Source organism: Odontesthes bonariensis, chromosome 22 (assembly GCF_027942865.1).
Source record: "Odontesthes bonariensis isolate fOdoBon6 chromosome 22, fOdoBon6.hap1, whole genome shotgun sequence".
In the NCBI taxonomy this organism is placed as follows: Eukaryota; Metazoa; Chordata; class Actinopteri; order Atheriniformes; family Atherinopsidae; genus Odontesthes; species Odontesthes bonariensis.
Window position 1 is genome coordinate 9,757,365 of NC_134527.1, and position 26,042 is coordinate 9,783,406.

Here is a 26,042-nt window from a genome sequence, read left to right on the forward strand (position 1 = left end):
GTTCAGGATACCCAGTGATTTCCAGAGTGCATGGAAATGAATACTATAAAGCAGATATTGAGGGTGTGAGTTGGATGTGTGTGTTGGGTGGTTATGGCATCTGGGCAAATGAATAGAAAAAAGCAATGTTGGATACTAAAAAGGTATGCTTAAATACTAAAGTTTGGGTAACAGATGACTTTTCTTCTTCAAAGGGAGAGTTAACTGAAAACAAGCGCTCTGACATAAAACAAACCAACCCAAAAGATGTTGCTCTTACAGAACCTTGGATTTTAAGTCACAGAGACCAACATATAACCACACACACAAACACATTCCGGGAGGAAACCTTACACCTTCCATATTTCAGCTCTCCAACAAAAACACTGCCTTCTTTCCCCCTATGAAAGCAGTGAAAAAAAGAGTCCGGGACAAAGGGAGAGTCGGCCAATCAGAACCTTTGGAGATTTCGATTTTTTTCACTTCTTCCCTACGATTGGCCCATACCGCCCCCACAGGCTGCCACCCCCGTTCGCTGATTGGTCAGTTTTCCCGGCTCTATGGAAGTCATTTGAATACGCTTCGCCGTGGTTCAGTCATTACAGCTCTGCTGGTTCAAATAATTGAGTCAAATAGCTGGAGCGGACACACACAATGGAGGAGAGTGCGTCACGGACACACTGCTGAGAGACTTATCTGATAGAAAAAAACAGAAAAAAAGACATTTCGAGAAGTTTAGATAGTATTGTTTCTTCATTTTTTTTGTTTCAAGCGCTTCTGCTTTTTAGACAGATTGTATTCGGACACCGCGAGGCTCCGCTAAGAGGTAAGCTTTTGAAGGTGCGCTTACTGGAATGGTAAATACACCGGAGTCTTGTTATCACTAAGCTTCCCAGTCGGAGGAATACTGTTTTTCACTGTTGATTAATCAGGTTTTAATAATGCCTAGTTGTATTTTGACAGAATCGCTCAGTACTCGTCGTTATGTCTAAAAGTGAAACTTTTATAGTAGAAAAAAATTGATGTTCTCATAATCCATTTTGCACGGTCCTGTGATATCTGAACGGCATGTGCAGGCTTCTTTTTTTCTCCCGATGTCCAGCTTCTTCCCAGCTTTTGTTGTTGTTATTGTTTACCACCCATGTGAGTTTATAATTAGGCTGGCAGTCAGACACAAGCACACATTACTCACCAGCACCTGCGATGGGACTGTGGTTGCACAGCATGGTTTCTTCACAGCCAGCCTCTACTTTTACTGTGTTATGACTCAGTCAGAAGCCCATAATGTGGAACAGGCGTGTGGCCTGGTGTGTGTATTAGTTTTGGCGAGGGACTAACAGATTGCTTGTGTGTGTGTGTGTGTGTGTGTGTGTGTGCGTGTGTGTGTGTGTGTGTGTGTGTGTGTGTGTGTGGAGGGAAGAGAGGACCAACAGAGAAACTGTGTTTGAGGCTTTCAAGGTTTGGTCAAATAGGCTTTAAATAAATAAAAAAAAAAGCTTTATTCCCTGCACACACCTCTTCATAAACCTGCAGTCCCCTCTCTTGCTGTGGCGAGTGCCAACTGCTAATACTTTCCAAGTATTTGTGCCAGGCTGCTTAAATAAAACTCAAATTAAGTGGTTGCACTCATTTATTATTGCCACCGACGCGGTCGGAGTGGGCGCAAGCAACACTTGGACTATATCTGGCCGCAACACAGTCGAGTTAATTTCTTTTACCCCTCTTTAAAGCTGCTTCCAGCCTCGATGTGAAGTGCTTCCATTTTGCCGGGAGCCATTGGTTTGTGATAGCTGCGGGTTTATAGGCATTAGAAAAGGGGTGTGTGCGTGCAAAAGAAAGGGAGACCCCCCTTTGACAAGCTTAAGTTTATTATATCCTAGTAGCAGAGGGGATAATGTGTCTTTATCCCCTCTGACTCTAGGTTAATACTGTACTAACCTACCAGATGATTCAGGAGGCAGGTGTGTGTGTGTGTGTGTGTGTGTGTGTGTGTGTGTGTGTGTGTGTGTGTGTGTGTGTCTCAGCACAACCCTGTGTCTGTGCACTGGGAAAATAAAAGGAAATGCATGCTTGAATGCAGTGTTTGGTGAACTGTTTCTTCCATATCTGTGAGGTCACTCTGGGTCTGGTGTCTGAGTCGAGCTGTTTGCCTGTTTTATCAGATTTAGGTGCAGCTTTCAAAGTGGTCAACAGTTCATCCCCGCTCGTGGTGTTTTTCGACAGTGGCTGCAGGCCTCATCTGGCCCACACACTTCCTTGAGTGCTTGTTTGGGCTCTGAGCTATTTCCCTTTCCTTCACCGGGGTACTTTGCTTGGTACATTGATGACGTGTGGATTCTGACGGGGATGAATTGGCTGCTGGAGTTAGGGAAGCCATTCAGGCAAAGTGCAGGAAAACAACCCCTGAGGAGTGGAAGGAGGTGGATGTGGCTTCTAATGACTGGGCAGCTAAGAGGAGCAGTTATACTGAATCTAATTTTCAGTGCATGCCTATGTTTGTATTTTTCATGAGCACAGCACAAGCACATTGAGATGATTCTGTCATCTTACGTAAGAGGGAGTCTGAGATCTGCGTGTTTACAAGATTTTAGGGCGTGTGTTCAACACAAAAAACCGAGGGGAAGAAAACAAACCTGGCAAAAAGCTTATTTACAACACCATCGATACCAACAGTATCATCTTCACCTCCTCCAGTTGACAAACAAGTTCTCTTAGCACCTCTGCAGTATCGCCGGCCCATAGCAACTTCCTCACTGGTAGTTTGTCACACCAACACCAGTTAATGTTTACAGCGCTGAACTGGCTGCAGTCCCTAGCATAAAACTAGCTCGCAATTATCTGTATTGTTCTAGTCTAAAACATTTTATACCTTTTAATTTCTCCTTCCCCCTGTGGTGTTGAGAAAGGCATTTCCAGGGTACCGATGTGGAGTTTGAAATTGTAGTACCGTGAGAACCCTACTTTTAATTTGAATCAGCAGTTTGGTTCCCCTTAACTCTTTCTCTGTCTATAATAAATGTCACAGTGCTGCCAAATGTAACTTCGGCAGCAGAATAAGTGCAGGGTGGGGCTTGCTGGTCGTGCAGTGAGATTCAGCAAAGTTCATGGTAATTAAAGATGTACTACTTGCAAATTTGTCATGTCGGGTGACATTTAAAGTGTCCTTTAAGGTGCGTTTTATGTAAGTCACAAATCGTGGACACATCTTATGTCTCCTGTGATGTTCTGATACTCTGATGCTGTCACTTGTCCTCCCACACAAAGAGTCAAATCAGTGTTCGGGAGTGAAATCCTCTCGAGTCGCTCTCACGTTTGTTTTCGCTTTGTTAAAAGGTGCTGACATCATCTCAGCAGTTCACTTCAAGGGTTAACCCTTGTACGTTTATAACTAGCATGCAGCATCAATAAAAAACGCACTTAAGTGATGAGATTACAGGCTGAACTTCGGCCTCGTTTATTGAAGCAAACAAGCCTGATTGTGAGGAGTTTCCCTCCGACTAACAAGGCATTTCTTGCTCACACCCCTTACCTTCTGTAGGTTATTTGTGTCAAAGTACATTATGTGCAAAGGCAAGCAAAGATAGCAGTGCATTACACTGGCATCTTGGTCCTCTTATCAGTTGCAGGCTGTTCTTTCAGCCCAGCAACATTTTAAGTGTCCACGTTGTGTTAACCTACAGTACATGCTGAACTTCGCCCTTGTCATGAACACCAGAGCCTCCCTGGAACTAATTAAATTGCTCTCTGCTCTCAGATAAACTAAGTTATGATGACAGAACGTCCTGTTCGTGCCAAGAGTTTGACAACTTCACAGTGCCTCACAGCTACTGCGGATATTTCCACGGCAACATGAGGGTTGTTTCTTCGTCTGGCCTGAATTGGATTTGTTGTCACAAAAAAAAAAGCAGGCGTCTTTGCAAACAAATCGTGTCTTTAGTTGTTGCTGTGTTTGTCATCTTGGCTTTTAGCGCAGACTGTTATTTGGTCAGCAAGTACGTAGATGCTCGCTGGAGTCGATTTGGTTTGAATAAGCACAATTTAGAATGACTAAGTTAGCCACAGAGTGCTTGCATGCTGTTTTGTCTTTGTCCACTTTCTGCTGCGTTCGCACAAATTGCAATACCTCAAAGTCTGTTTTGCACAAAGTCGGAGTTGTTGTGCTTGAGGTCCTTAAACCAAATGTGTAATATCTATTTAGGTCAAAATGTTAGTCTAGATATACTCCTTCACCAAGGCCACAAAAACAAATTCCCCAATATTTATTGCAGCTGTATATAAAAGGGCACATTATAAGACACTGCCTCACACTAAATTAGAATGTCCACAATGAGAGTTCATACCTTCCAGAAGAACCAGAAAGCTTGCTCTACTGGTTTGACTGATGTAGGAATGATCTCAGCCGGGCTCATGCAGACAGCGGCGACGCAAACAGTGTGTGAAAGCTGCCGTGTGTGTCCGATCTGCTCTGATCTCTTCCTGGGGGTCTTTGTGTGGTTGTTAATGCCATGACAGGAGAGATAATACCTCTATTGTTGGGAGAACCCCCCACCGTCCTGTTCGGCTCAGCCATGCTAGGTGTAACTTTGAAAACCACATTAAATGTATAAGGGGAAAAAAAAAGGAAAGTTTGCCTGTTGGAGTGAGGAAGCGATCTTAAACTCGCACGGCACACAAAAGAGTTCGTTTGAAAGCCCGACAGGCAGCTCTCACGTAAAGTATAAAAAGCAACAAATCGTGTTGTCACATTTCGTTGGTTTAAGTTTATTAGCTGATGACATTTGCCTTCAGCGCCATCAAAAGCTCAGTTGGTTTGAACCTTTTGATGAGCTGGGTTGTGATATTTTAAGCAACACGCATTACAGTCTGTGCCATTTGTCAACACAAGATATATTGTCTGTTGTGCTGCATTACAAATCTGCCACTGAGCGAGAAAGTCTTCCAGTAGCGTGCTGTACTGCTTTAGCATTTAAAAAGATTTAGTGCAAGAGCAAAGAGAGGTTTTGTTGGTGCAATGCTCCTGCACAACTATACATTTCTGCCTTTTCCTGTACGCCTGTGACCCCATCGAACAACCTCCAAAGGGTGCAATCTTCAAAGTTTACAAACAAGAGAATGTAAACAATCCCTTTTAATACGAAATTATGCGCCCAATGCCATCATTAAGCCGTCCGCAGGGAGGCCAACCTATGATTTAGAAAGAGTACAATTTCAGTGCTGCAGCATGGAAGCCACAACTATCCAAAGGGTCAACTCTTCAGGAAGTCAGTCTGGAAAAACCAAGACTGGTGTTGCGTTCCGAGACGTGTTTTCCCTCTGCTTTCAAAGCAAACCGAAACATAGAAACAACCGGAGTGCAAGCGGCCCACTTTGAGGAAATATTGCTCTCTGCATTCTTATCTCAACTTTTAGGCACCGTACTGGATTTTTGTGAAATAAGGAAGGTGGAGACACTGTGATCTTTTAACTGAGTTCGGAGGAGAACAGCAGGCTGAGATCACATAGTTCAGAGCCGGACGGGCTTACACAGGCACGATGCCAGGAGCTGTGGTACACATGTGTGTGTGGTAGCTCCAGCCATTGTGTGTTTATATGTGACATGTGTGTATGGTTGTTTGGATTATACCGGTATGAGGCCAGGCGCCAGGGTGGACAGGGGTGTGTGTGTGTGTGTGTGTGTGTGTGTGTGTGTGTAAGATGTTGGCTGAGGCAGACACTCCTCTGTTGGCGCTGTGATGGACAAACAAAAGTCTGCTGGATTCCTGCAGGGTTTTCTGGCACACTCTGCGTGCATGTGTATATGTCACTGTGTGAGGTATATGTGTGAGCGCATGTGGTGCCTAGACAGACAACAGTAGTTGGATAAAGATGGCTCCAGAGTTAAAGCACACCATGTTGGCGATCTGGGATCAGCTTACCAACCTCAGATCCAATTATCTGAACCATTAAGAGAAAATCATCGCTGTCTTGAGATCATCCATCTGTCTGCCTGGATTTTTTTCTCCCCGCATGCCGCACTGCTGCCAACAAGTTTGCTCCAAGAATGTGACAAAGGATGAAGTAAAGCGAGGGCAGCGGGGTGGGGGGGTGGGGGGGTGGCGGGAGTGTGCTCAAAAGCTGATTTGTTGAAATTCTCCCAACAAATGGGCTTTTTGGAGAAAGTGTTTCACAAGGAAATATGTTTCAAATGTTGACAGCACAACGGAATAAACACCAGTGGGGTAAAATTATGTGATCAAATGTGATTACTTCCACAGGCACTTCTAAGTCTCTGCTTTGTGTGACGGGGGTTGCCCAAACAGACATTTTCACAATACTCGTAACAGAGCTTAAACATCAACTATTATCCCATGAACTGAAGTGAGCGGACGTGGTATAATAGCAGGAAACCTGCATCAGTATAGGAGACATTTGTAGTCATGTGTCTGTGACTTCATGTTGACTGAGGGAAGGTCTGTTCACAACGGCACGAATACTCATGTCGGATAACCTTATGTAAAGAGAACACATTATTTCAACCACAGTGCGTACAAAGTGTTTACTCATAATTATCGCCCATCCTGAACCTGAAAAAAAAAATAGCTTGATTCATAGCTGTGCTTTGGGTTTGGCTGGTTTATTGGCGAGGGGGGAATAATACAATATGAGGGCTGTGGAGTGAAAAAAAGAATTTTACTTCATACAGCTTTTTGTATTTTCTGAGCTGGGACAATTTTGTCAGTACTTTCCAAATAGGCGGTTGAGAAAAGACGAATCCCATCTGTAAACAATGGAATATGAACTAACTGAGAAACATTGTCTGCAGCATACAACTACACATTCTCTATTGTTGTTGTCATGGTGTATCCTTTTATGCTTCCAGGACTTCAATAAATGCTCAAATTTAAGTCAATAAATAATATTACAAGTTGCCCTTGTTAAGTTTTTTCAGATGCAAGTTTTGCATTGTTATTTTCATTTTAAATTTGCATTGTTGTGTAGGCTATGTCAGGTGTTCACTCTTTATTAAAAGCATATTCTGATTTGATTGAAAACATGTATGTATAACAAATTAAAGGAAAACCCTGAACCCTGAGTGCATCTAGTTGCTCTGTGATGGTGTGGGGTCACTTTACTGGTCTGCTTTGGGTTCACTTATCCCTTTAGAGGGAAAGGTTCCTGCAAATCAATGAAAATGAAATGAATGCAATGCTGTGGCCCTCTCAGTCACCAGATCTCTACCTCGCTGAACACCTTTATGAGGATTTTGTAATGAATTGTGCTCTTAATGATAATCACCAAAACATTTTTTTTTTTTTTTTTTATGAATGGTGTTGAATCAGTGCCAATGTGTGTTGAAGCTATTCTGCTGCCATGCTATGGTGCAAAACTTCAGACACTTGACGTTGGGTTTTCCTTTAATCTGTCACCTCTTTGTTCATGAAACTTTTGGAGTATTGTTACATAGATGGCGATTTTATCTATTTTCTCCACTTCTAACTCCCTCCTCCCTGTATCTGTAAAGGTCACCATGCCGCCCACAACCCCATATGCCGGGAAATTCAACTCCTGCAATGCTTACAACAACAACAATCATCCACAGCCTCAGAGCCCGTACCGCAGCAACACTGCCCCGAAACCTTCGCGGGAGAATGTCTGCAACGGGGCCTACTCCACAGCAGAAAACCCCTACGACGTGCCACAGCCTCACAGCGCGTATCGCAGCGCCTCTGTGTCTTCTGTCACTGCAAAGGAGCATCATTACGGCAGCAGCTGTGCGGTTTCGGAGAACCCGTACTCCTCGCCGCAGCCTCGCAGTCCCCGCAGCCCTCGCCAGCACAGCACTTCCTGTCCGGGCCGGGCGTACCGTCACACCAGCAGCACAGAGCCGTCTTGCCGTAACAACGCAGCCGTGTCAAAAGCTCGACTTTACGGACACGGCATCACTGCCAGCTATGGGGAGATGTGTTACCATGACAACAGCTTGGTTTCAGCTTCTCTTGAGGCGCTGATCCAGCACCTGGTTCCCACTGTGGACTACTACCCCGATGTAAGTACCAGTAAGCACAATGTTTTAAGCGAAATAGCTGTTGGGAATGGATTTGTTTAGTCTGAGGAAAGATGGCAGCATCTGCGTTCACTTCTGGTTCTCTGAGAGCTGTTTTTGTTTCCCCATTATCAGAGGTCATACGTGTTCACTTTCCTGCTGAGTTCACGCCTCTTCCTGCACCCGTACGAGCTCATGACGAGGGTTTGTCACCTGTGTGTGGAGCAGCAGCGGTCTGGAGATGCCCTGCTGGATAAGGTGGGCGGATCACACACACAGACACATGCCGGCGTAATTATTTCTCTCCCCGTCATACTTGCTCCCACACAGCCCCACTCACACTATGTGATCCACCAACTCAGGGCCGATTTAAAGACAACACAATGAACGGGCACAATGGTCTGAGCGGGGAATTAGATCATTGCAGCACGACTCCAAAAGGAGCCAGCTGCTTTTTGGGATTTTGTTCAAAGACGGATTCAATTTTAAGAGCTTTCAAATGAAATTATGTCCACGTTAGTGTCACTTAACACTGCATTAATCATTTTCAGATCCGTTTCCGTGAGGTGGCGCCTAAGCTGGTCCAGCTGCTGACTGAGTGGACGGAGACGTTCCCGTACGACTTCAGGGACGAGAGGATGATGCGCTGCCTGAAAGACATGACGCACCATGTAGCCCGAGGAGATGAAGTTAGTGTCAAAGCTTTTGCAGTTTCAGTAAAACGTAGTGGTTTGATTAAAGGTTACATGATTAGACCACAGAAACAGTCATGTGAAAATTGAAGCACATTTTTTTTAGTTCTAAGGTTTGATTTCAATTTTTTGGTTTTCTGCACTAAGTTAACAGGAACTCACATTGTTGTGGTTGGGATTTTACCCACTTTTCTGTTCAGTGTTGCTTGAGTTCATTTCAGGTTTGTTGGCATTGATTTACGCGCAGCTTTCTGAATGTCCCACCACACCATTTCAGTTGGGTTGGAGGCTGGAATGTGACCGTAACACCTTGATTTTTTTCTTATTCTGTCATTCTGTTGATGCTGTTCTTGGGATCATTGTACCTTTGCATGACCCAATCCAAGCCAGGCTTTCGCTCACATTTGAGGTTAGAATACTTAAGCTTAAGCAGGAGGACTTCATGATCAACTCAGAGACTGCAAGCTGCCTTGGTCCAGGCCTTGCAAAACAACCTAAATCATAAGCCCACTGTCACCATGATAGTTGGTAGGAGGTGTAACGTCTCCAGCTTGGTCTCATCTGTCTAAAGGGCATTGTTTCAATGTGGCTTGTGGTTTGTTGAGATGCAACTTTTTTCTAACTGAGACCTGTAAAGTCTGAGGTGTGACTCTTTGTGGTTTTTTTGTTCATTTCTCTGAGAATTGTATGATCTGACCTTGGTAGTGAATAATCTATCTTCAATGATGAGCTCCTAGGTGTTTAGAAATGGCTGTATGACCTTTCTCAGATTGATGGGCAACAACAATTGCTTTATGAGATCATTACTGATGTCTTTCTTCTTGAATGTTCCTGTTGATTAAACTGCCAAAACATCTGCTTTTATAGAGGTGCTCACACTTGCTGATAATCGATTAGTCAAGAGCATTTGATTAGCAACTGCAACTAGCCTATTTATCCTCATAATTCATATGGAAGCGTTAAAGGTTTACTTCATTTTTCACATGACTGTGACTACTATCTATTTTTGGCCCAAATCCATTAGTTTAGCACAGTTTGTGATGTTATGTGTGTGCTGTGCTTACAGTACTCTTGGCGAGCCATGCAGCAGATGACCCAGCGTCTTATCAAGCGCCTATCTGCCCTTGGCCAGTATGAGGAGGCTGTGGCTGCGCTCAACGCTGTGGCACAGGAGCGCCCTGCCTCCTTGAAAAGCAAGCAGGGTTCGGCTCAGCGAAGCGACGTACTGAACGTGTGCGACGACCCTTTCATTCTCGCCCAGCAGCTCACACACATTGAACTGGTAAGAGGCTCCAAGTTAGAAAAGTGCAAAGTGCTCAAGATGTAAAGTTTCATTCAAATGTTAATTGTGTTTAACAGTGGCGATAGGAAGCTGATTAAAACTGAGATGGTTTTCAGTCTCATGGTGTTATTCTCTGGAAGTCTGAATCACATTTTAAAGTTACATGAATTAACTCGATCATGATCTGTCTCACTGCTACTCTTATTGATGTCCGGATTGTTGAACCCTTTCTGTCTCCTGCCTTCAGGATAGACTGAGCTTCATCGGTCCAGAGGAGTTCATCCAGACATTCGCCATGAAGGATCCTTTGGAGAACCATAAGGTACAACCGAGCTTGAGTGAACACTTTGCATGTATTAGCTTTGCTTTTGTGCAAAATTTAAGTAAGGCCTGATTCTAAATACAATCCCGTGTGACTTTCTTACACGACACACAATCACAATCTTTGTTTGTTCACTTGTGAATTTCTAAATGAGGAAAAGCTCATTCAGCAGCTACATCAAGCCTATTGTTTGTCTATATAAAGACGGCTTAATAACAAAGCAACATGACCTGTTTGTAATTATCAGCATCAAAGGGCTGACACAGGAAAAACCACATACTATAGCTATTCTTAAGTCATTTGATAGTATTTCGAATTGAGTCTCATGGTTTTGCTTTGAGTGTCATTTGTGGTCGGCTTCAGTTCAAGTTCATTTGCTTTAGAAACCACATGAAAGAATCCCAGGGCAGATAGAAGAAAACTTGTTCAGCTTTTGAAATCATCTCAAAGACAGCGTAAAAGAACCTTGCTGCGTTTGTCTGATATATCTGAGGGATTCTTTCCCTCCTAAGTGGTCCTGCGAGTCAGCTGAAGGGTTGTTTGTCAGTTCTGCTAAGAACAAGCTTTCACTCGGTGTTTGCGACTCGGCTCTCAGTGGTGGTGCTGCTGCAGTTATATAAGAGCCACTTTGTGTGAAAGAGCAGTTGAGTCAGTGAAAGGGGTCCTGAAGTGTGGAGGGGAAGTTTGGAGTGGAGTGGGCTGCCGGTGTTGTGTAAGCTTTTAATAGAGCCATGAAACTCTGGGATTGCATCATGACGGCCAAGTCAAGTTTCTTTATACGGAGCTTTTATAGTGTTTATTTATATAAGAGCGCTCTGCAAACAGGTCCACCACACACAAACCACATGTCTTATAGAAAACCATCGGTCTCAAGGGCAGATGGAAATGAGAAGAAAAATACGACAGACACATCACAGGCTCCAGTGAGCTGGCCAGAGGTTGTGTGGGTGTGAAGGCTGTCAAGATCCATTAGCAAAGGAAATTACAGAGCAGCAGCAGTCTGTTTCCTTAGATTTCTTTTTTCTTTTCTCCTAACTTTATCTATTAGACAGTATGATAACCTGAAGAGGATTATGCAGATGATGCTGAATTTCATTTCATCTCAGATTCAGGAAACATCATATGTCCCTACAGTGGAAACCTTTTTTGACAGCTATTCGTCGGATCTACTTCACACTTGGAAAGTGTATTGCTTGGCTTTAGGAAGTGTTGTTTGGACGACCACGTCCATGTAACCAACCAATACTAGAACATCAAGGCATTTTTCTAAATGTTTGGATCAGATGATAAAATCAGTGAACAAATGACAAACACAGTCTGACAAAACATGAAATTGTTTTTTGTTTTTTTTCTCTGATTCTGCTTCAGGGTTTCTTCCGGAAGCGTAAAACCAGCAATCTGGAGGCCTATGTCAATTGGTTCAACAGGCTGAGCTACCTGGTGGCCACTGAGATCTGTATGGTAAGCTATATTAAAATGACTTATGTGTCATCTGTTTCACACACGAGTGTTCGTGTTGGTCCTGTGTAGGTTTCTGATACAGTTACACTCTTAGTTGGTCCCATCTACACATATCAAAACTTAATGACCAGATTTATTTGGCAATGCTTTGACAAAGCGCAGTCTAAATTTCTGTCTAAACGTTTTGTACTGCTCCTGTAGAGCAGACGATAACGACTGTTTAAATATTTAGAAAATATGCGCTCTCTCATTACAGCCGGCAAAGAAGAAGCACAGAGCACGGATCATAGAGTTCTTCATCGACGTGGCTCAGGAGTGTTTCAACATCGGCAACTTCAACTCCCTCATGGCCATCATAAGTGAGTATTGACAGAAAACAGACAGGGAATTACCTCCCTTTTCTTTCACTGAACAGAATTCAGTGAAAGTAAACAGGGCTCTGCCTCCACACTGAATGATTGGTGTTGTGACTTTGCACATGTCAGCACACATGAAATGAAAGTCTCACATAATCTCACATTATTCTAAATTCCGTGCTAACATCACCCACTTCTTTGTTGTTGGCTGCTGTGAAATATGGCACACTAAAGTTAAACTGTAGTTCCCACAACTGCTATGTAGCTGGGACACTAAATTGAGTAAAGCCAACAAATGCAGTGCCAGCTGGAGTTCAGGCTAACACTAATCAGTTTAAGGAAGTATAAACTGAGTTAGCAGAGGCCTGGAACAGTCCAGCCTGTTCTCTGTCTTGGGTTTGTCCCTCTAAATGCCCTGTTTACTCATGCTTGCTCTCTCTTTTAGCTGGAATGAACATGAGTCCCGTTGCTAGGCTGAAAAAAACCTGGAACAAAGTCAACACCGACAAGTTTGAAATCCTGGAGGTAAGAAACGTTCCTGTACATAAGTGACTCAAAGGTGTAATTGGATTTTTTTCTTAGTTTTCTGTTCAAATCGAGTAATTCTCCACCCTCAGTGTGTTTGTGCATTCTCCTAATGGGCTTGTGTTTGATGAACTCTGCTTTGTGTGAACTAATTCAGCACCAGATGGACCCTTCCAGTAACTTCAGTAACTATCGCACTGCGCTCCGTGGCGCCACCCAGAGGTCTGAGACGGCACACAGCAGCCAGGAGAAGGTGAGGGAGCGCACAGGATTTATCGAAAAGAGAAGACTCGACTGCCCTGCATGTAAAATGAGAATGAAAATCAACTGATACCTCTCTCCTTCAGATTGTGATTCCTTTCTTCAGTCTCCTCATCAAAGACATCTACTTCCTGAACGAAGGCTGTGCCAGCAGACTGGCCAACGGGCACATCAACTTTGAGGTCAGTTACAAACTTATTTCCTAATAGGACTCTAGTTCAAGGCTGAGGGCTGACTTTAACATGCGATGTAAAGACTCCCCCTTGTGGCTAAAAAGAGAAATACATTTCCCCTTTCAGTGCTCCTGATCTGCATTATGATCTGAAGGTTTTATGCATATTTTTTGTATCTGAGCCAGTCAGGTGCGTTGAGTTATGTTGGTCTTTTTGTAAATGTGTCTCATCAGAAACTGTGGGAGCTCGCGAAGCAGGTGAGCGAGTTCCTGGTTTGGCGTCAGGTCGTTTGTCCATTCGACAGAGACCGCCGCATCCTTCAGTATCTTGTCACCACGCCTGTTTTCACTGAAGACGGTCAGTGTCGGTTTATCAGTTTTTGTACGAGTGATTCAACTGTCAGGTCTCAGCTGGGGACATCAAGCTCAATTTGTCTTATTGTTGCAGAGCTGCATCTAGCCTCGTATGAGAGTGAAGGACCCGAGAACAACATGGAGAAAGACAGTCGCAGATCTCTTAGGTGGGTGGAGACACGTGTATCTAAATCATTAAGCATGTAAAACAACTTGAGCAGCACAATAACGCTGGTTGCCTATGTTTTTTTTTTTCTTCCAGATCTTCTCTTCTTCATCGAGAGAATCGGTCTTAAGAGAATCCATTCTGCTTAACAGACTGTAAAAGGATGAGGTGTTTTATAGATTCTTGTTTCCACAACCAAAGCTTGGATCTTGGACTTAAATTCAGCTCTGACATCCTCACAGATGAACTTACGAATATTACTCGACTTTTGAGATCCAAAGGAGCGTAAACAGTGTATAAATCTTGCGGGAATTCATCTACAGCTCTGTCTAAAGGCACTTACAGGATATCAGACAATAATCTAAATGTATGGATTTATATTAATATCTCCTCCAGTGGCGACAGGAGTTTCGTGCTGTGGAAAGACTCATACTTTCGACGTGCAGGTTTTTTTCTGCAAATAAGACAGTTGCCTTAGCACGGCTCATCTGCGCACGGGAGAGATGTGAAAGGAAGAGCTGATTTACGTTGATTTGTGTTCCAAATGACAGGCTATAAAGTGCTAAAGTGGTATTGCTGCACCTTGAGTCATTATTTTTAAACGCACAGTCGTTCAAGCCCTCTCTCTCTTTTAAAGACATACTCATATTATTTGCTTTTGAACATGTGTGCACTTTGACGATTTGTCATGCAACACCGTGTGACAGCAGCATCATGCAAACCAAGTCAGAATGCACTTCAGTGTCTTTTTGTGTTGTGTAACATAGGATCTGTTGATTCATTTGTATGAGTCTTTATATTTTGTGACATTAAGTTGTATTTTGTATCAGAAGCTTGAAATGTCTTTCTTTTTAAAATTACCATGAGTTTCAACATGAGCTTGTTGCTGGTAGGCTGGCTCTGTGATGGTAAGCTTTTATAACACCACTTCATGTATTACAAAAAAAAAGTATTTCTGTTCAGAATGAAGCACAAACTGATGTGTGTAAGTGCAACCTGTATTATAAAATCCCCTCACCCTCCTTTTTCACTCAATCTGCAGTTGTGTGAGAGTGATTGCAGATGGGATTTAATATCCAGCTATGAACTCAAAAAAAAAGTGATGCTACATTTTTCTTTTGTTTTGAAAGCACTCCTTTTATGCCTAATTTTTTTATGGTGTTTTGTCATATTGTGTGTGTATCGTTTGTGTTTCCAGTCTGGGTACTTGTGTTGAAGGCCTTTGTGAAAATGAAATCCTATTTTTTCTTTCAAATAAACAGAATGAACAGAAAAGTGCTCCTTGCTATGCTTTGGATGGAGGCACAAACATGATAACGCTTTGGGGTTTCTGATGTTGCTGTATCAACACCACATTGTTAGAAGTTTAATTACAAAACACATTCATTTTGAATGTTGAAGTCAGAGAAAATATGTTGATCATCTTTGGCCAAAAAAGTGAAAGTGGATCCTCATGTTTGCACATCAGTGAGCTTGAACCCGAGTGAAGTTGATGCAGCGGCCCTGGAGACAACAGGAGGAGAGAAGCCAAAATCAAACAGAGACACTTTATGCAGTGGAATATGAACAAGAATTGAGTTTCTAGCATTAAATGTTAACAGTTAATATGTTCCTAAGCAATCACATTTTGAAAGTTTATTTGCCTATTTATCTCAGTTGGGCTAAAATGCTTCATTAGCAGCTAAGATGTGAACATAGGCCGATCAGCCGTAACATTAAAACCACTGGGAGGCGAAGGGAACAACACTGATATTCTCAGTAAAATGCAATCATGTGCTTAAAAGCCAAAAGGTCCTCCACGAGAGCTCATCCAAGATGCCAGAGTCTCCAACGAGTACCTGGTGCAGAATGGAAGAAAAACTTGAAACTGCTTGTTTGGCCAGTATCAATTCAAAACTTGTGGTATGCAGTCTCCCTGAAGTATTTATTTGTCACTGGATCAGCTTTATGTCTGTTGAGCTCAGCATTACAGCTGAAGTGTTACATGTCCTTGAGGCTAATGATTCCTTTGACATGTAACCTACATGTCAACATCAACAAATCGAGAGTTAATTTTGACCTGAAGCATGCTCATATGCGAAAAAATTGCTGCGTTTTTCATCATTGCACTAAGAGTTGTTGTTTTTTTGTGAAATACGGGCGAGATTTCTTGCCTTGTCCTGAGGTGTCGGCCTCATGATTGCCACTCTGTCATACTGTCTCCTCAGTAACGCCAGCAGCGCATCAACTCTCCCCTGCGGGTAAAACCGATGTCAGATTTATGTGAAGGAACATCACGACAAGTAATCGAATCTGCTCACAAAGCCGTTGATGGGAAGTGCCTTTAATGATAAACTAGGTCTTCCTCTCACCTTGATGGGAGAGTACCATTTGGACTGGGATGGTGGGTTGTAGACTGGAGGAGCTCTTGGTGGGGGTCGAGGAATGATGGGCTCCTCCACGTCCTCTGGAATAGTAACCACAGCATTTTTGGCCTTCTCTAGCCGAGAGCCCTCCTCTGTGGATCCCTTCGGCCCCCATCGCACCTGTAAGAAGTGGATACCCTTGACTGGCCTAACACCCCTATGCTGAATGACTCAGGACTCTTGACCAACACAGACTTATTACACTGTACGAAGGTTTTACGGTTTTTTAAACATTTTTTTAATTCACCTCCATGCGTTTGATTCCTCCAGCACCTCTCCCTCCGTAGTACGAGGCATCCACCGTAGGCCACTTGTGTTTGGGCAAAAGATCCTCCTCCGGCTCCTTAAGCAATAAGCACGGATACATTTATCAGAGAAGCTGAACTTTAAGTTTCAAATATTCCCTTATAGCGGTGAGACATTAGTCATGATAGAACATAACCTTTAAAATGGAACATTACGATGAAAAATCTGTTTTCTGACTCAAGCCAAACAAATAAAATCTGCCAACACTACTTGTCTCTCTCCCAAGTCCCACCAACGCTCCCTCTGTTTTCACCCAAAATTAGGTTTTCTTTCAGCCACCACTGCCAAGATGGCAACAAGAGCTAAAATTCAGCCTTAAAACACAAAGTTCAGAAAAAGGTTTCTTGAAACAATCTGAGTTTTACTCACAATGACAGGAGGAGGAGGGGGGCGAGACGGGGGTGGGTCCCTAATGACCTGCGAGAAACAATACACAACGAGGAGCTTGACATACACAGATGGTAAAAGATAAACATTGCTTATCAAGGGCTTCTGCAACCCTGGTCGCCCAAAAAAAGCAAAATGGTGACGTGTGGCATTATAGCTCATGTTTAGGGTTGGGTATGGCTGAAATTTGGAAAACAAGGCAATAAAAAACAGACATGCACATACACGGACTTTAAACTCACCACAGTGCAGCAGAGAGGCCAGAGCCACCAGAGCAAACCCAGAGCCAGCAACAGCAACAGAGCCAACAGCAGCCACAGCACCCAGGTCCCATCTGACTGCAAGAAACACACAAATCTGTTGCACAACCATACACAGTAGACCTGTAGATGTGCTCATCTATCCCGAGAAAGATGAGAATACAAAAGATGCCTGCATTGTGACACTATGTTTGGAAATCAAAACAAATCCGACACCGTCCTTTACATTTATAAATTTAGGGTTTCATGCGGTTCTGTACAGTATGAGCTCACACTCACGCATGTTGTGGCATGTATGGTTATGGGGCTGGAGATGAAGGATTGTCCATTGTTCAGACTAACGAGGACTTGAATTGATCTGTAATCATCAAACAGAGTCGCAGAAAACAACATCAGAGGAAGACAAAGGCCCCGTACAGCGTCTCTCTACAAGGCCTTCAGAGTGGCTAAACACACAGTCAGGACAATTATAAAAGGGCATAAGTGTATCCAAATATACAATGAAATATTTATTTAGATATAATTAGGGGCTTGATTGGCTGATTAAGGATTCAAATCCCGTTCACCCACATGAGAGGCGGCATTCTTACCACCACACTATCCAGTCACCAGTCCAATCTCCAGTTTTTCCCCTTGTTAACCCTCCAATATAACTGGAATTAAAAACACTGACTCATTGAAAACTAAAGTCACCATCAAGCATATTCTTATCCAGTGTTGGCCAGATTGCCATTTTTGTCACCATAGCTTATATTTATATGGTGCTTGCACTTTTGCATTTAACTGGGAGCGTCTCGGCCGTGGTGGCTGGCTGTTCTAGAGTGGGTGAGAGATGACAGTAAGCGTGAGGTTACCAGGGAAGACATGAAAACAGAGTGCTGTCGGAAGTGGGCGGAGTCAAATCAGCTTTGGCTCACTCGTTAAATATAACAGAGGTTTTCTTTTCAGCCTCGCCTCAGTTCTTCCAGCACCTTGGGACAGTTTTACTGTTGACATTGCGCTTGTTTTTTTTCTCCACTGCACACTAAGAACCAGCTTTCTTTTACAAGAGAAGAAATGCTGATATATCAAACACAATTTAACTGACTAAAGCCTGAAGATAAATACATATAATGGAGTTAAGACATCCAACTTATTCTTATTCATCGTTTATTATTGCAGGGGAGAACTGTTCAAATTTGTCATGCTTGAGGGAGTGTTTTCCTGCTGTGACACCACTGTGCACTATTGCTCTTGGTGCCTTTCTATCATTAAAAGCCAGGGACAAGCTGTTGTCATCAGAATAATGTGTGATAAGACCATGTGTGACTGAGTATTGCTCCAGAATTTCCTTTTTCTTTAACAGAAGTTATTATCTTTTTTAAAGCAAATATACAAAAATAAACAACAAAACAACAAAATAAAGAGAAAGAGAAAAACAAGCTCAAAAAACTCAAGTTAGTTTTTAATGTAAGTAACCAAGTGTGGTTTCTCAGCTATAGATTTAGTAATTCTTGTGGGTTTTGTTTCTTTCAAACAGTAATCTAATAATTAAAAAAAAAAAAAAAAATGCCGTACTGCAACCTTACAGTACAATTATGAAATTAATAATGTGAAGGAGTTTTGCCCCTCCCGGGCATATAAACAGTGACGTCATGCTCAAATTCTTTTGGTTTACAGTTTAACACATTAGTGTTTATTCGACTTCATGTGTGTTGACTTACTGTCCAACCTCTTGTAGACGAGGAGCTGGACACAGCAGATAGCCATCTCTAACTACATTTGGCTTCTCATCTGACAACAAACAGAGAAAAAAAAATGATAATGAAAACAAATCACAAAAATCACTATAATGGGGATTTGGCATGTGCAAAATAATTAACTTCTAACACATCATCGAGTTTAACATCATGCAAATTAGCAAGGAAGATACTATCAAACATAATCATATAGCCAGGAGTAAAAACCTCCCCCACAGAAAAACAACAACAAACCATATGTCACATGTTTTCTGAGCATGTCCTCCCAGTGATATCGATCTGTTAATAGACTAATGGACGAGAACATCTCCTCCCTCCCTCTGCCCGGTCTCATAATGTATCCTCTGTTCCCTGGCCAAGCCCGATAAAAGGCAGCCACTGTTTCTTTCTGAATGTCATGACTCTGACTTTCCACTTCAGCTCAGACATCTGCACACTGTATGACATTTCACTTCATAGTTGATTTCATCCCCGAGAGCATTATAGTCCCATGTGGGTGCACGCTGAAGCATCAGCGTAAAGTCAACCGTAACATTCCTCTACCGCTGGAGTAGGTAAATTCTTAGCATTAGCTCCCACTGCTGTACAGTGTAGAAGAACTGGGTTAAAGCAGTGTAAGTGTGTTGCAACGGGTGCATTAAGTGTGTCATTTACTGTAAGTCACTTGATTGACAGTGAAGGAACATAGTATGTTGTCTATCCTCTTGGATCCGCTAAAGCCAGTGCCCCTCAGTACCACATTGAAAGACTCTGGGAAAAAACAAAAAATCAGACACAACACTCAACTATGGCAATCTACTTTAATGCCGAAGCATACAATGTTTATCAAACTAGATTCAGCGAGAGAATTTGCTTTCTTAAAAGCCAAATGGATCATTTTTCTCCTTCATCCTATAATTTATATCAAATTCACAAATATTAAAGCCATTGTTGCGCTTGAACTCAGGTGCAGTCGGGTCAACTCATTACGACCTTTCATAACATATGGAAAGACCTTTTTCCATGTTTAGAAGGCACCTTAGCTCAATGAGATAACCAATTTTATACTATCAAGGTCTTTTACAGTAGTAACTGTCCAAAATGAAAAATCAACAACAAACGAGGGGGCCTCACATCATACGATGAAATACAAAATGTGCACACTCTACGGCAGGGGTGTCCAACTGATCCTTGAAAGGGCCGGTGTGGCTGCAGGATTTTGTTCCAACCCTGCTCTGTTTCGTTCAATGAACTGAACTGTCTGCACTGAAGGTCTTAACAGGTTCAGTTGATTGAATTATTCTTTTATACAGCTGGACATGTGCTTCCAGTCATTGTCTTCCTAAAATTGCAAAGACCTTCACCTCAAACATAGTTTTCTAATGTTCCACAGCATGATAAAACCTCCCCCATGTTAAACTGTAGGTGCGGCTTTCTCTTCCTTTAGGGCTTCATTTAGTTGCATATAAACAAACTGGACCACCGCTTCCCCCCAAGAGCTCTACTTTGGTTTCCTTTGTGTATAGAACATCGTCACAGAGAGACTGAGTCTTATCTATGAAAGTTTTTGTGAAAACATTAGTCTTTTTTCTAATTTTTTGGGGGTCAGTTTACCATTTACTTCTATGTGACACAGGCTAAAACTGCTGCTCTGAAGTGCTCTTGGTCCACCTGCATGTCTTGGATTTTTTTCCCCACAATCTTCGACAACCTTCACAGACTTCGCTCAAGTTTTTTTTCTTACCCCTAAGCATCACAGCTGTTTTATGCATGTAACTTCAGTAGACCTCTGAAACTACTGAAATAAGGATTTATTGATCATTTTTTTTATGGTCTTGAAGCCAATTTGGAATGAGAATTAAAACATTTCCGATGCTCTTGTCTTAAGCACTCAGGGAAAAACTTAAAGCAATGGTGCACTTTTTATGCACCACAACCAACCTTTTATTGGTGAATTTGGGTAATATTAACATGGAAATGTATGTGAAGGAGGGTTTTATTTATATCTTTATTTTTGTCGAGGGAAATAACTTAACTATGTCAAAGGGTCCCATAAACTGCTCAACATATATTTTTACTATTTTCTTAATCATTTAATTAAAATATTCTTATGATGCAACTCCGGTGTAGGTGCATTTTTTCAACCTTATCTAAATTTCTTCTGAGAATTCAGGAGTGCCAATACTTCTGCCCAGGAGTACATCACTAAAGTTCTTAAGATTCGTCCTCAAGAGCCCATGAATGTCTGTGTAAAATTCATTCAGGCTTATCCATTTATAGTCGTTTAGATTTTCCAGTCTAATCCAAAGCAGGGCACCAACTGACTGACGTCACCATCACTACTGATTTTACATGTCAACGTTTCTTTATTCATTACAGACACAACAAACTCCCTGAAACAGACTCACCATTCACACAAACACTGGAGGGCTCAATTGTGAACACCTCGTTGCATGTTTGTTGCAGGACCTGCGACGCAGACAGACAGATTCAGGATGCAGGTCAATTAACCATTTTGATCATTTGTGAGATGAGCATTATAGCATATCACTGTAGAAGGCGTGACCTCACCTTGTTGACGACATCTTTGAGGGCATGAAAGCCAGACATAACTGGGAAGACTTGTCCTGTGCCATCTGCGATTTCAGCAAGCTGTGGCAGAAAAAAAAAAACAACAGTTTGTCTTTAAACATGATTTTCCCTCTTATTTTATACGATAAGAACTGTGAGTTCTTACGCTACTGCCTCTCAGGGAGGTCCTTGGCTTGTGACAATCTTCAGTAGCATTTAAGGATAGCGGGTTTCTTTCCAGGAGATGAAAGCTTTGGGCATCTGGTTAAAGCTTTCATCTCCTGCTTTAATGATAGCAGAGCAGGAAGCGGGTCTGGCATTATTTAATCAGAGTGATGTAATTACTTCCTCTTTAGACCACAGTGCACTGTCGCTCAGCAATCGGGCAGAGGCCGTCTTGTACTGACTACTGAAGACTTTATTGGTCAAAACAGAACTGCAAGAATTTTAGAAGCGTTCAGATAACCTTATTAATTATTCTCATGTCGCACCAACATTAAGACTAAGGCAACATTAAGACTAAGGCTGCTGCAACACAAACCCTAACCCCCAAACAACTGAGACAAAGGAATGATTCAGGGCAAGCGGTTGTGCAAAAGTTAATGCCACTTTAAATTGGATATTGCAGTATCCAATTTAAAGCAAATCTTAAATGAAATTCTTTGCACTGCAAATCTTATTACAAATCATCACTGTGGTGTTCTATGGGATTGTGGCTATTTTCCCTATACTTCTCGCCATGGACAGTCAGCAGAAGCCATTTGTGTTCACTCCTTTCACCGTGAGAATTAACTTTGAGGCGACATTCAGTTCCATCCCTGATTTAAGTGCTTTCTTCACAAACACAATGCTCTCTTTCAACAGGCAGAAGTCAAGTTCTCTCCCTGGGACTTAAAACTTAAAATATGCTGCCTAACAAAACCTATTCATTTAGTTTAGAAACACATAAACCACAGGCAACATGTGCCAGCTACACGCTGATCTGCCAGCTGCTTGATTTTCAGTTCCCTGGAGGTTTCAGTTGAACTAAACAAGACTAAGCAGCATGGTCAAGGTGCATTTGTAAATCTGGACCAGACACAACAGCCTATTGAACTTGTGACCACAGCAGATACAAAGACACACACACACACTCTCTCTCACACACACACACACACACACACACACACACACACACACACACACACAGGAAGGCAAACAAAACGTCAGTATTCAAACAGGCTGCAGTATCAGTGACGGACAGAGAGTTCTCTTATAAGGGAAAGATAAAAGAGAAGCAGGAAGAAAATAAAGTTCTCCCACCTGTTTATGGTCAAAGTCCATGACCCCGACACAGTAGACTCTGGCTCCAAACTCTCTGACTTTGTCAGCCTGGGAATCATAACAACACAAGTGACCTGTGAGGGAAATTCTGCTTCCACTAAAAGAACAGTAATTCTACATTGTTGTGATCAGAGCAGCCTAAAATTCACACAACATATTAACAAGCGGATCCCTGAAAATGTCAGTGTGGCGAGTATGATTCATTATTGTGAGAATTATGTGCACGTCTCCCCAAACAATCGTGAAGCCATAGCTAACAACTGAAAACCACAGAGCTCATAAATTGTGCTCAAAAACAAACCAGTGAACTAAATCAAAAGTGGAAATTACTTTAAAAGAATTGTCATTCATGTTTTCTATTTGTTTTGTACTTAATTATAAACCAACGGCTGCAATGAAAGAGTTGTAAAACAATATGAGAATGTCAGATGGGATGCTTGTTATTATCCATTCTCATCCTCCTCCTCGCCCACATCATTTACCACAAGATGTTCTCTCAGTACTATGTGTCTGTGTGTGTTACCTCCTTTATACTCAGTTCATAGGGGTAGACATCCAGCTTGCCATCAGTCAGAACAATAACGATACTAGATGATGGTGAAGTTTGTGTCTGCAATTGGTCGGACACCTGATGAGTGAAAGTGAATGCATATTCACAATTATTCTTTTTTTTGCAAACCCTTCTTCAACAACATATCCGAATACAGCAAAAATGAGCAAAATATACCAGACAATACAACCACAGTTGTTTTAGAAATGGCCGATGTAAGAAGACAACTAAATACTGGATGAGCGTTCTTACTGCGTTTAAGCCTTCATGCATGTACGTTTCACCAACTGGGTTGATTTGGCTCAGCTTGTCCAGACCCTCGTCTATTTTAGACCTGCGCAGTCAGGATTAAAAGTCACATTTCTGTGGCAGCATACAGCTTGTGAAGCCCGCAGAGAAGGATGAAGAGTGATTGGGAGAGGAAGTACAAACCTGTCTCCAGTTAATGGAAGAATCACAACGGCCTGAGCTGAGAAGACAATGTAGGAGACCCTCATCCTGGGACTGAAACACACATGAAGCTGGTGGTTATACAAATAAACACACAATCTATAAGGCAGTAAACAATGATGTTAGCTCTTCTTCTGACTGCACAAAACATTTTTCTCAGAAATAGTGAACATATTCTGCTTGAGATCCAAGTAAAAATCAATAAAAACACATTTAATGTCATTAAATATCTTAGAACTCAACTACATGGGATAGTCTGAAGGGATGGAATCGAATCTCTAACCCTAAAAGTGTTGCTGCTTTAGATTTTTGTCAAAGAGAGGAAGGAGCATCCGTTGTGGCTGGCACCGTCTTCAACATCTGGCTGCATGTGTGGCTCTTATATTTAGCACCCTGCTATTAAACCTAAAGATATCACACACCCTCCGCACTATTACCCAGAGGGGTTTTGGAGCAATTGTTGGCCTTGTGTGATGTCTGCTGCCTGAAATAGACCCGCCCGACTTTACACTATTACTTGTTGGACTGTAATCTAATGACTCTACGCTACGTAAATAGCTTCTGTTTCCTTTGCTTCATTTCTGCTGTATGAATGGAGGAGACTTCAAAAGTTTTTTTTTTTCAAATTTGCAACTGGAGGCTTTTTCTATGGGAAGTGAGGGAGGGTTCAGGAGGACAGGGAGGGGCGTAGTGGGGAGGAAAGAGCGATTATCTCATCATCCAAACTGAAATGCACCAAACTGTCATGTTTACTTACCTGACAAACCTACTGGTGAGCTGCTCCACAAATCCATAGATCTCCTTCCAGTGTCCCCACACGCTGCCGGACCTGCATAAACAGACAGTGCCTGAGTGATAAAGTGTAGTTCAACACCAGATTTAACACAGTGTATCAAAAACCCTAATCAGTAAAGGTGCTTACAAAATTGGAAAAATCCACGAATCAGCCAGTCACATTCATGAGACTTATGTTGTCTGTAAAAGCTGAAAAATTCTATCTTTGATAGAGAGTTGTCAGGATTTAACTTTGCATTACTCAACTCAACTCAACTCAACTTTATATATATAGCCTTTTAACACAGCCGTGGCTGAAACAAAGTGCTGTACAACACAAAATACAAGGCATAAAACACAAGAACAATGCAAAAACAACAATAAACAACAACAATATTAAAACAATAAAAACAATAAAACAATAACAGAAACAGAGTCTCATGCTGGGTTAAAAATGGGTTTTAAGACAAGTTTTAAAAATGGGCAGTGAAGGGGCTTGTCTGATATAAAATGGGATTCTAACAAAGCAAACCGAGGGAAACCTATGGAGTAAAAAATGAAAATTAAAAGTTTGGGCAGAGGGGATTAAAATAAACTCTGTCAACACAGCAGTGCATCAGAGGTGGAACATGGGAAACTAAACAGAGCCATACATGGACAGGACTGAGTCAAAGACTGCCTCTGCAGTGTAATAACGAGTGCTGCTCTGATTATTTGTTGCACAAAAAAAAGCAAACCCAGTTCGCCATCATAACTCACCTGTCCAAAACAAAATAGATATCAAACGCCCCATCGCAGGACGCCTTGTCGTCATCAAGCAACGATGAACCCACACAAACACCTCCAACAAGCAACAGTGTTTGGCAGCATATCCAGATCCGATCCATAATCCACGCGTTACATATCAGCAGCAAAAAGTTTGCCTTTGGGGAGTTTTCTTATCTCCTTCGATTCAGCCCGGTTGCTCACATATTTGAATCACTGCTGTGCGCACATCAGTGTTGGAGACAGCTGCAGGATGGTCTTGAAATAAGTGGCCGGGGCGCACAGCAGCTGCTGATACCGCAGTCAAACCGCCAGCAATAAACCCAGTAGATAACTTCCTCCCAGGATTCTACAAATTATACAGCCAGTCCAGCACAGTGACTCAACCAAAAAATTTAAAAGATATATATGTAAAAAAAGAGATCACATGCAATTGAACGTCGATGTGTTATCTGTGAACTTTGATGTGTTTACATCAATCCCAACTAATAGAGGTCATTAGTTCAGAGTGATCTAAAAGAGCAATTTCATATGTCACATGGATAACAGAATGAAAGGAAAGGAGAAAAAAGGTTTTGAGGTAGATATTATGTTCCAGTTATAAACAGCTATCAGACCGTGAGAAAAGATAAGCCTCTGACGCGATGCGTAGGACATACACTTTATTGTGTTCTTTTATGTTGAAGATGCCATTGTTGTCTTCCCGTGTTTCCTGTGACATCTCAGTCGTCTCTACACCTGAGAAACCGCCTGAATAAATGCAATTGACCAAGAGTAATGCAATACACCATGGTTCAGATCACTAAAAATTAAGAACAAAATTTTGAAATTTAAACATTCTTGTATCATAGAATTAAACCTGAGTGGATGCGTAAAGTTTTCAGTTTAAGAAGAAAAACGTGTGATTGATGCAGCACTGTCTAACCCATACATTTTTCTC

The 26,042-nt window shown here is 42.1% G+C and overlaps 2 protein-coding genes across 3 annotated transcripts; one reads left to right on the top strand and one right to left on the bottom strand.

The window, feature by feature from the left end:
- Positions 1-582: 582 nt before the first annotated feature.
- LOC142373387 (ras-GEF domain-containing family member 1B-B-like) lies at positions 583-14,873 on the top strand. Its single transcript, XM_075456620.1, has 14 exons — positions 583-805; positions 7,481-8,005; positions 8,138-8,260; positions 8,554-8,691; positions 9,761-9,976; positions 10,224-10,298; positions 11,667-11,759; positions 12,016-12,118; positions 12,561-12,640; positions 12,798-12,893; positions 12,988-13,083; positions 13,308-13,431; positions 13,522-13,594; positions 13,690-14,873. Exons 2-14 carry the CDS (start codon positions 7,487-7,489, stop codon positions 13,721-13,723), a joined length of 1,770 nt encoding a protein of 589 aa, XP_075312735.1. The 5' UTR covers positions 583-805; positions 7,481-7,486; the 3' UTR covers positions 13,724-14,873.
- Positions 14,874-14,913: 40 nt separating this feature from the next.
- Positions 14,914-25,392, bottom strand: LOC142373389 (anthrax toxin receptor 2-like). 2 transcript variants are annotated; one of them, XM_075456621.1, is made up of 17 exons: positions 25,097-25,391; positions 24,321-24,392; positions 23,546-23,617; positions 23,366-23,447; positions 23,087-23,191; positions 22,543-22,611; positions 21,241-21,321; positions 21,078-21,138; positions 19,345-19,440; positions 18,655-18,724; positions 17,231-17,309; positions 16,934-17,029; positions 16,674-16,721; positions 16,246-16,341; positions 15,945-16,118; positions 15,747-15,827; positions 14,914-15,096 (listed from the first exon to the last, which is right to left on the bottom strand). In XM_075456621.1, exons 1-17 carry the CDS (start codon positions 25,222-25,224, stop codon positions 15,058-15,060), a joined length of 1,449 nt encoding a protein of 482 aa, XP_075312736.1. In that variant the 5' UTR covers positions 25,225-25,391; the 3' UTR covers positions 14,914-15,057. The 2 variants fall into 2 exon arrangements, with proteins under 2 accessions (XP_075312736.1, XP_075312737.1); XM_075456622.1 differs by lacking the exon at positions 19,345-19,440 and having other exon boundaries at positions 25,097-25,392.
- Between the last annotated feature and the right edge of the window lie 650 nt (positions 25,393-26,042).

Bases quoted from the DNA above. Each gene is read 5' to 3' on its own strand.
- LOC142373387 (XM_075456620.1), top strand. From the start codon at position 7,487: ATGCCGCCCACAACCCCATATGCCGGGAAATTCAACTCCTGCAATGCT. The intron at 8,006-8,137 runs GTAAGTACCAGT...CCCCATTATCAG, and splicing joins CTGTGGACTACTACCCCGAT to AGGTCATACGTGTTCACTTT. The intron at 13,084-13,307 runs GTCAGTTACAAA...GTGTCTCATCAG, and splicing joins ACGGGCACATCAACTTTGAG to AAACTGTGGGAGCTCGCGAA.
- LOC142373389 (XM_075456621.1), bottom strand. From the start codon at position 25,224: ATGGATCGGATCTGGATATGCTGCCAAACACTGTTGCTTGTTGGAGGT. The intron at 23,448-23,545 runs GTTTGTACTTCC...CTGACTGCGCAG, and splicing joins CTTCCATTAACTGGAGACAG to GTCTAAAATAGACGAGGGTC. The intron at 17,030-17,230 runs GTGAGTGTGAGC...TGTTTCTTGCAG, and splicing joins CCATACATGCCACAACATGC to TCAGATGGGACCTGGGTGCT.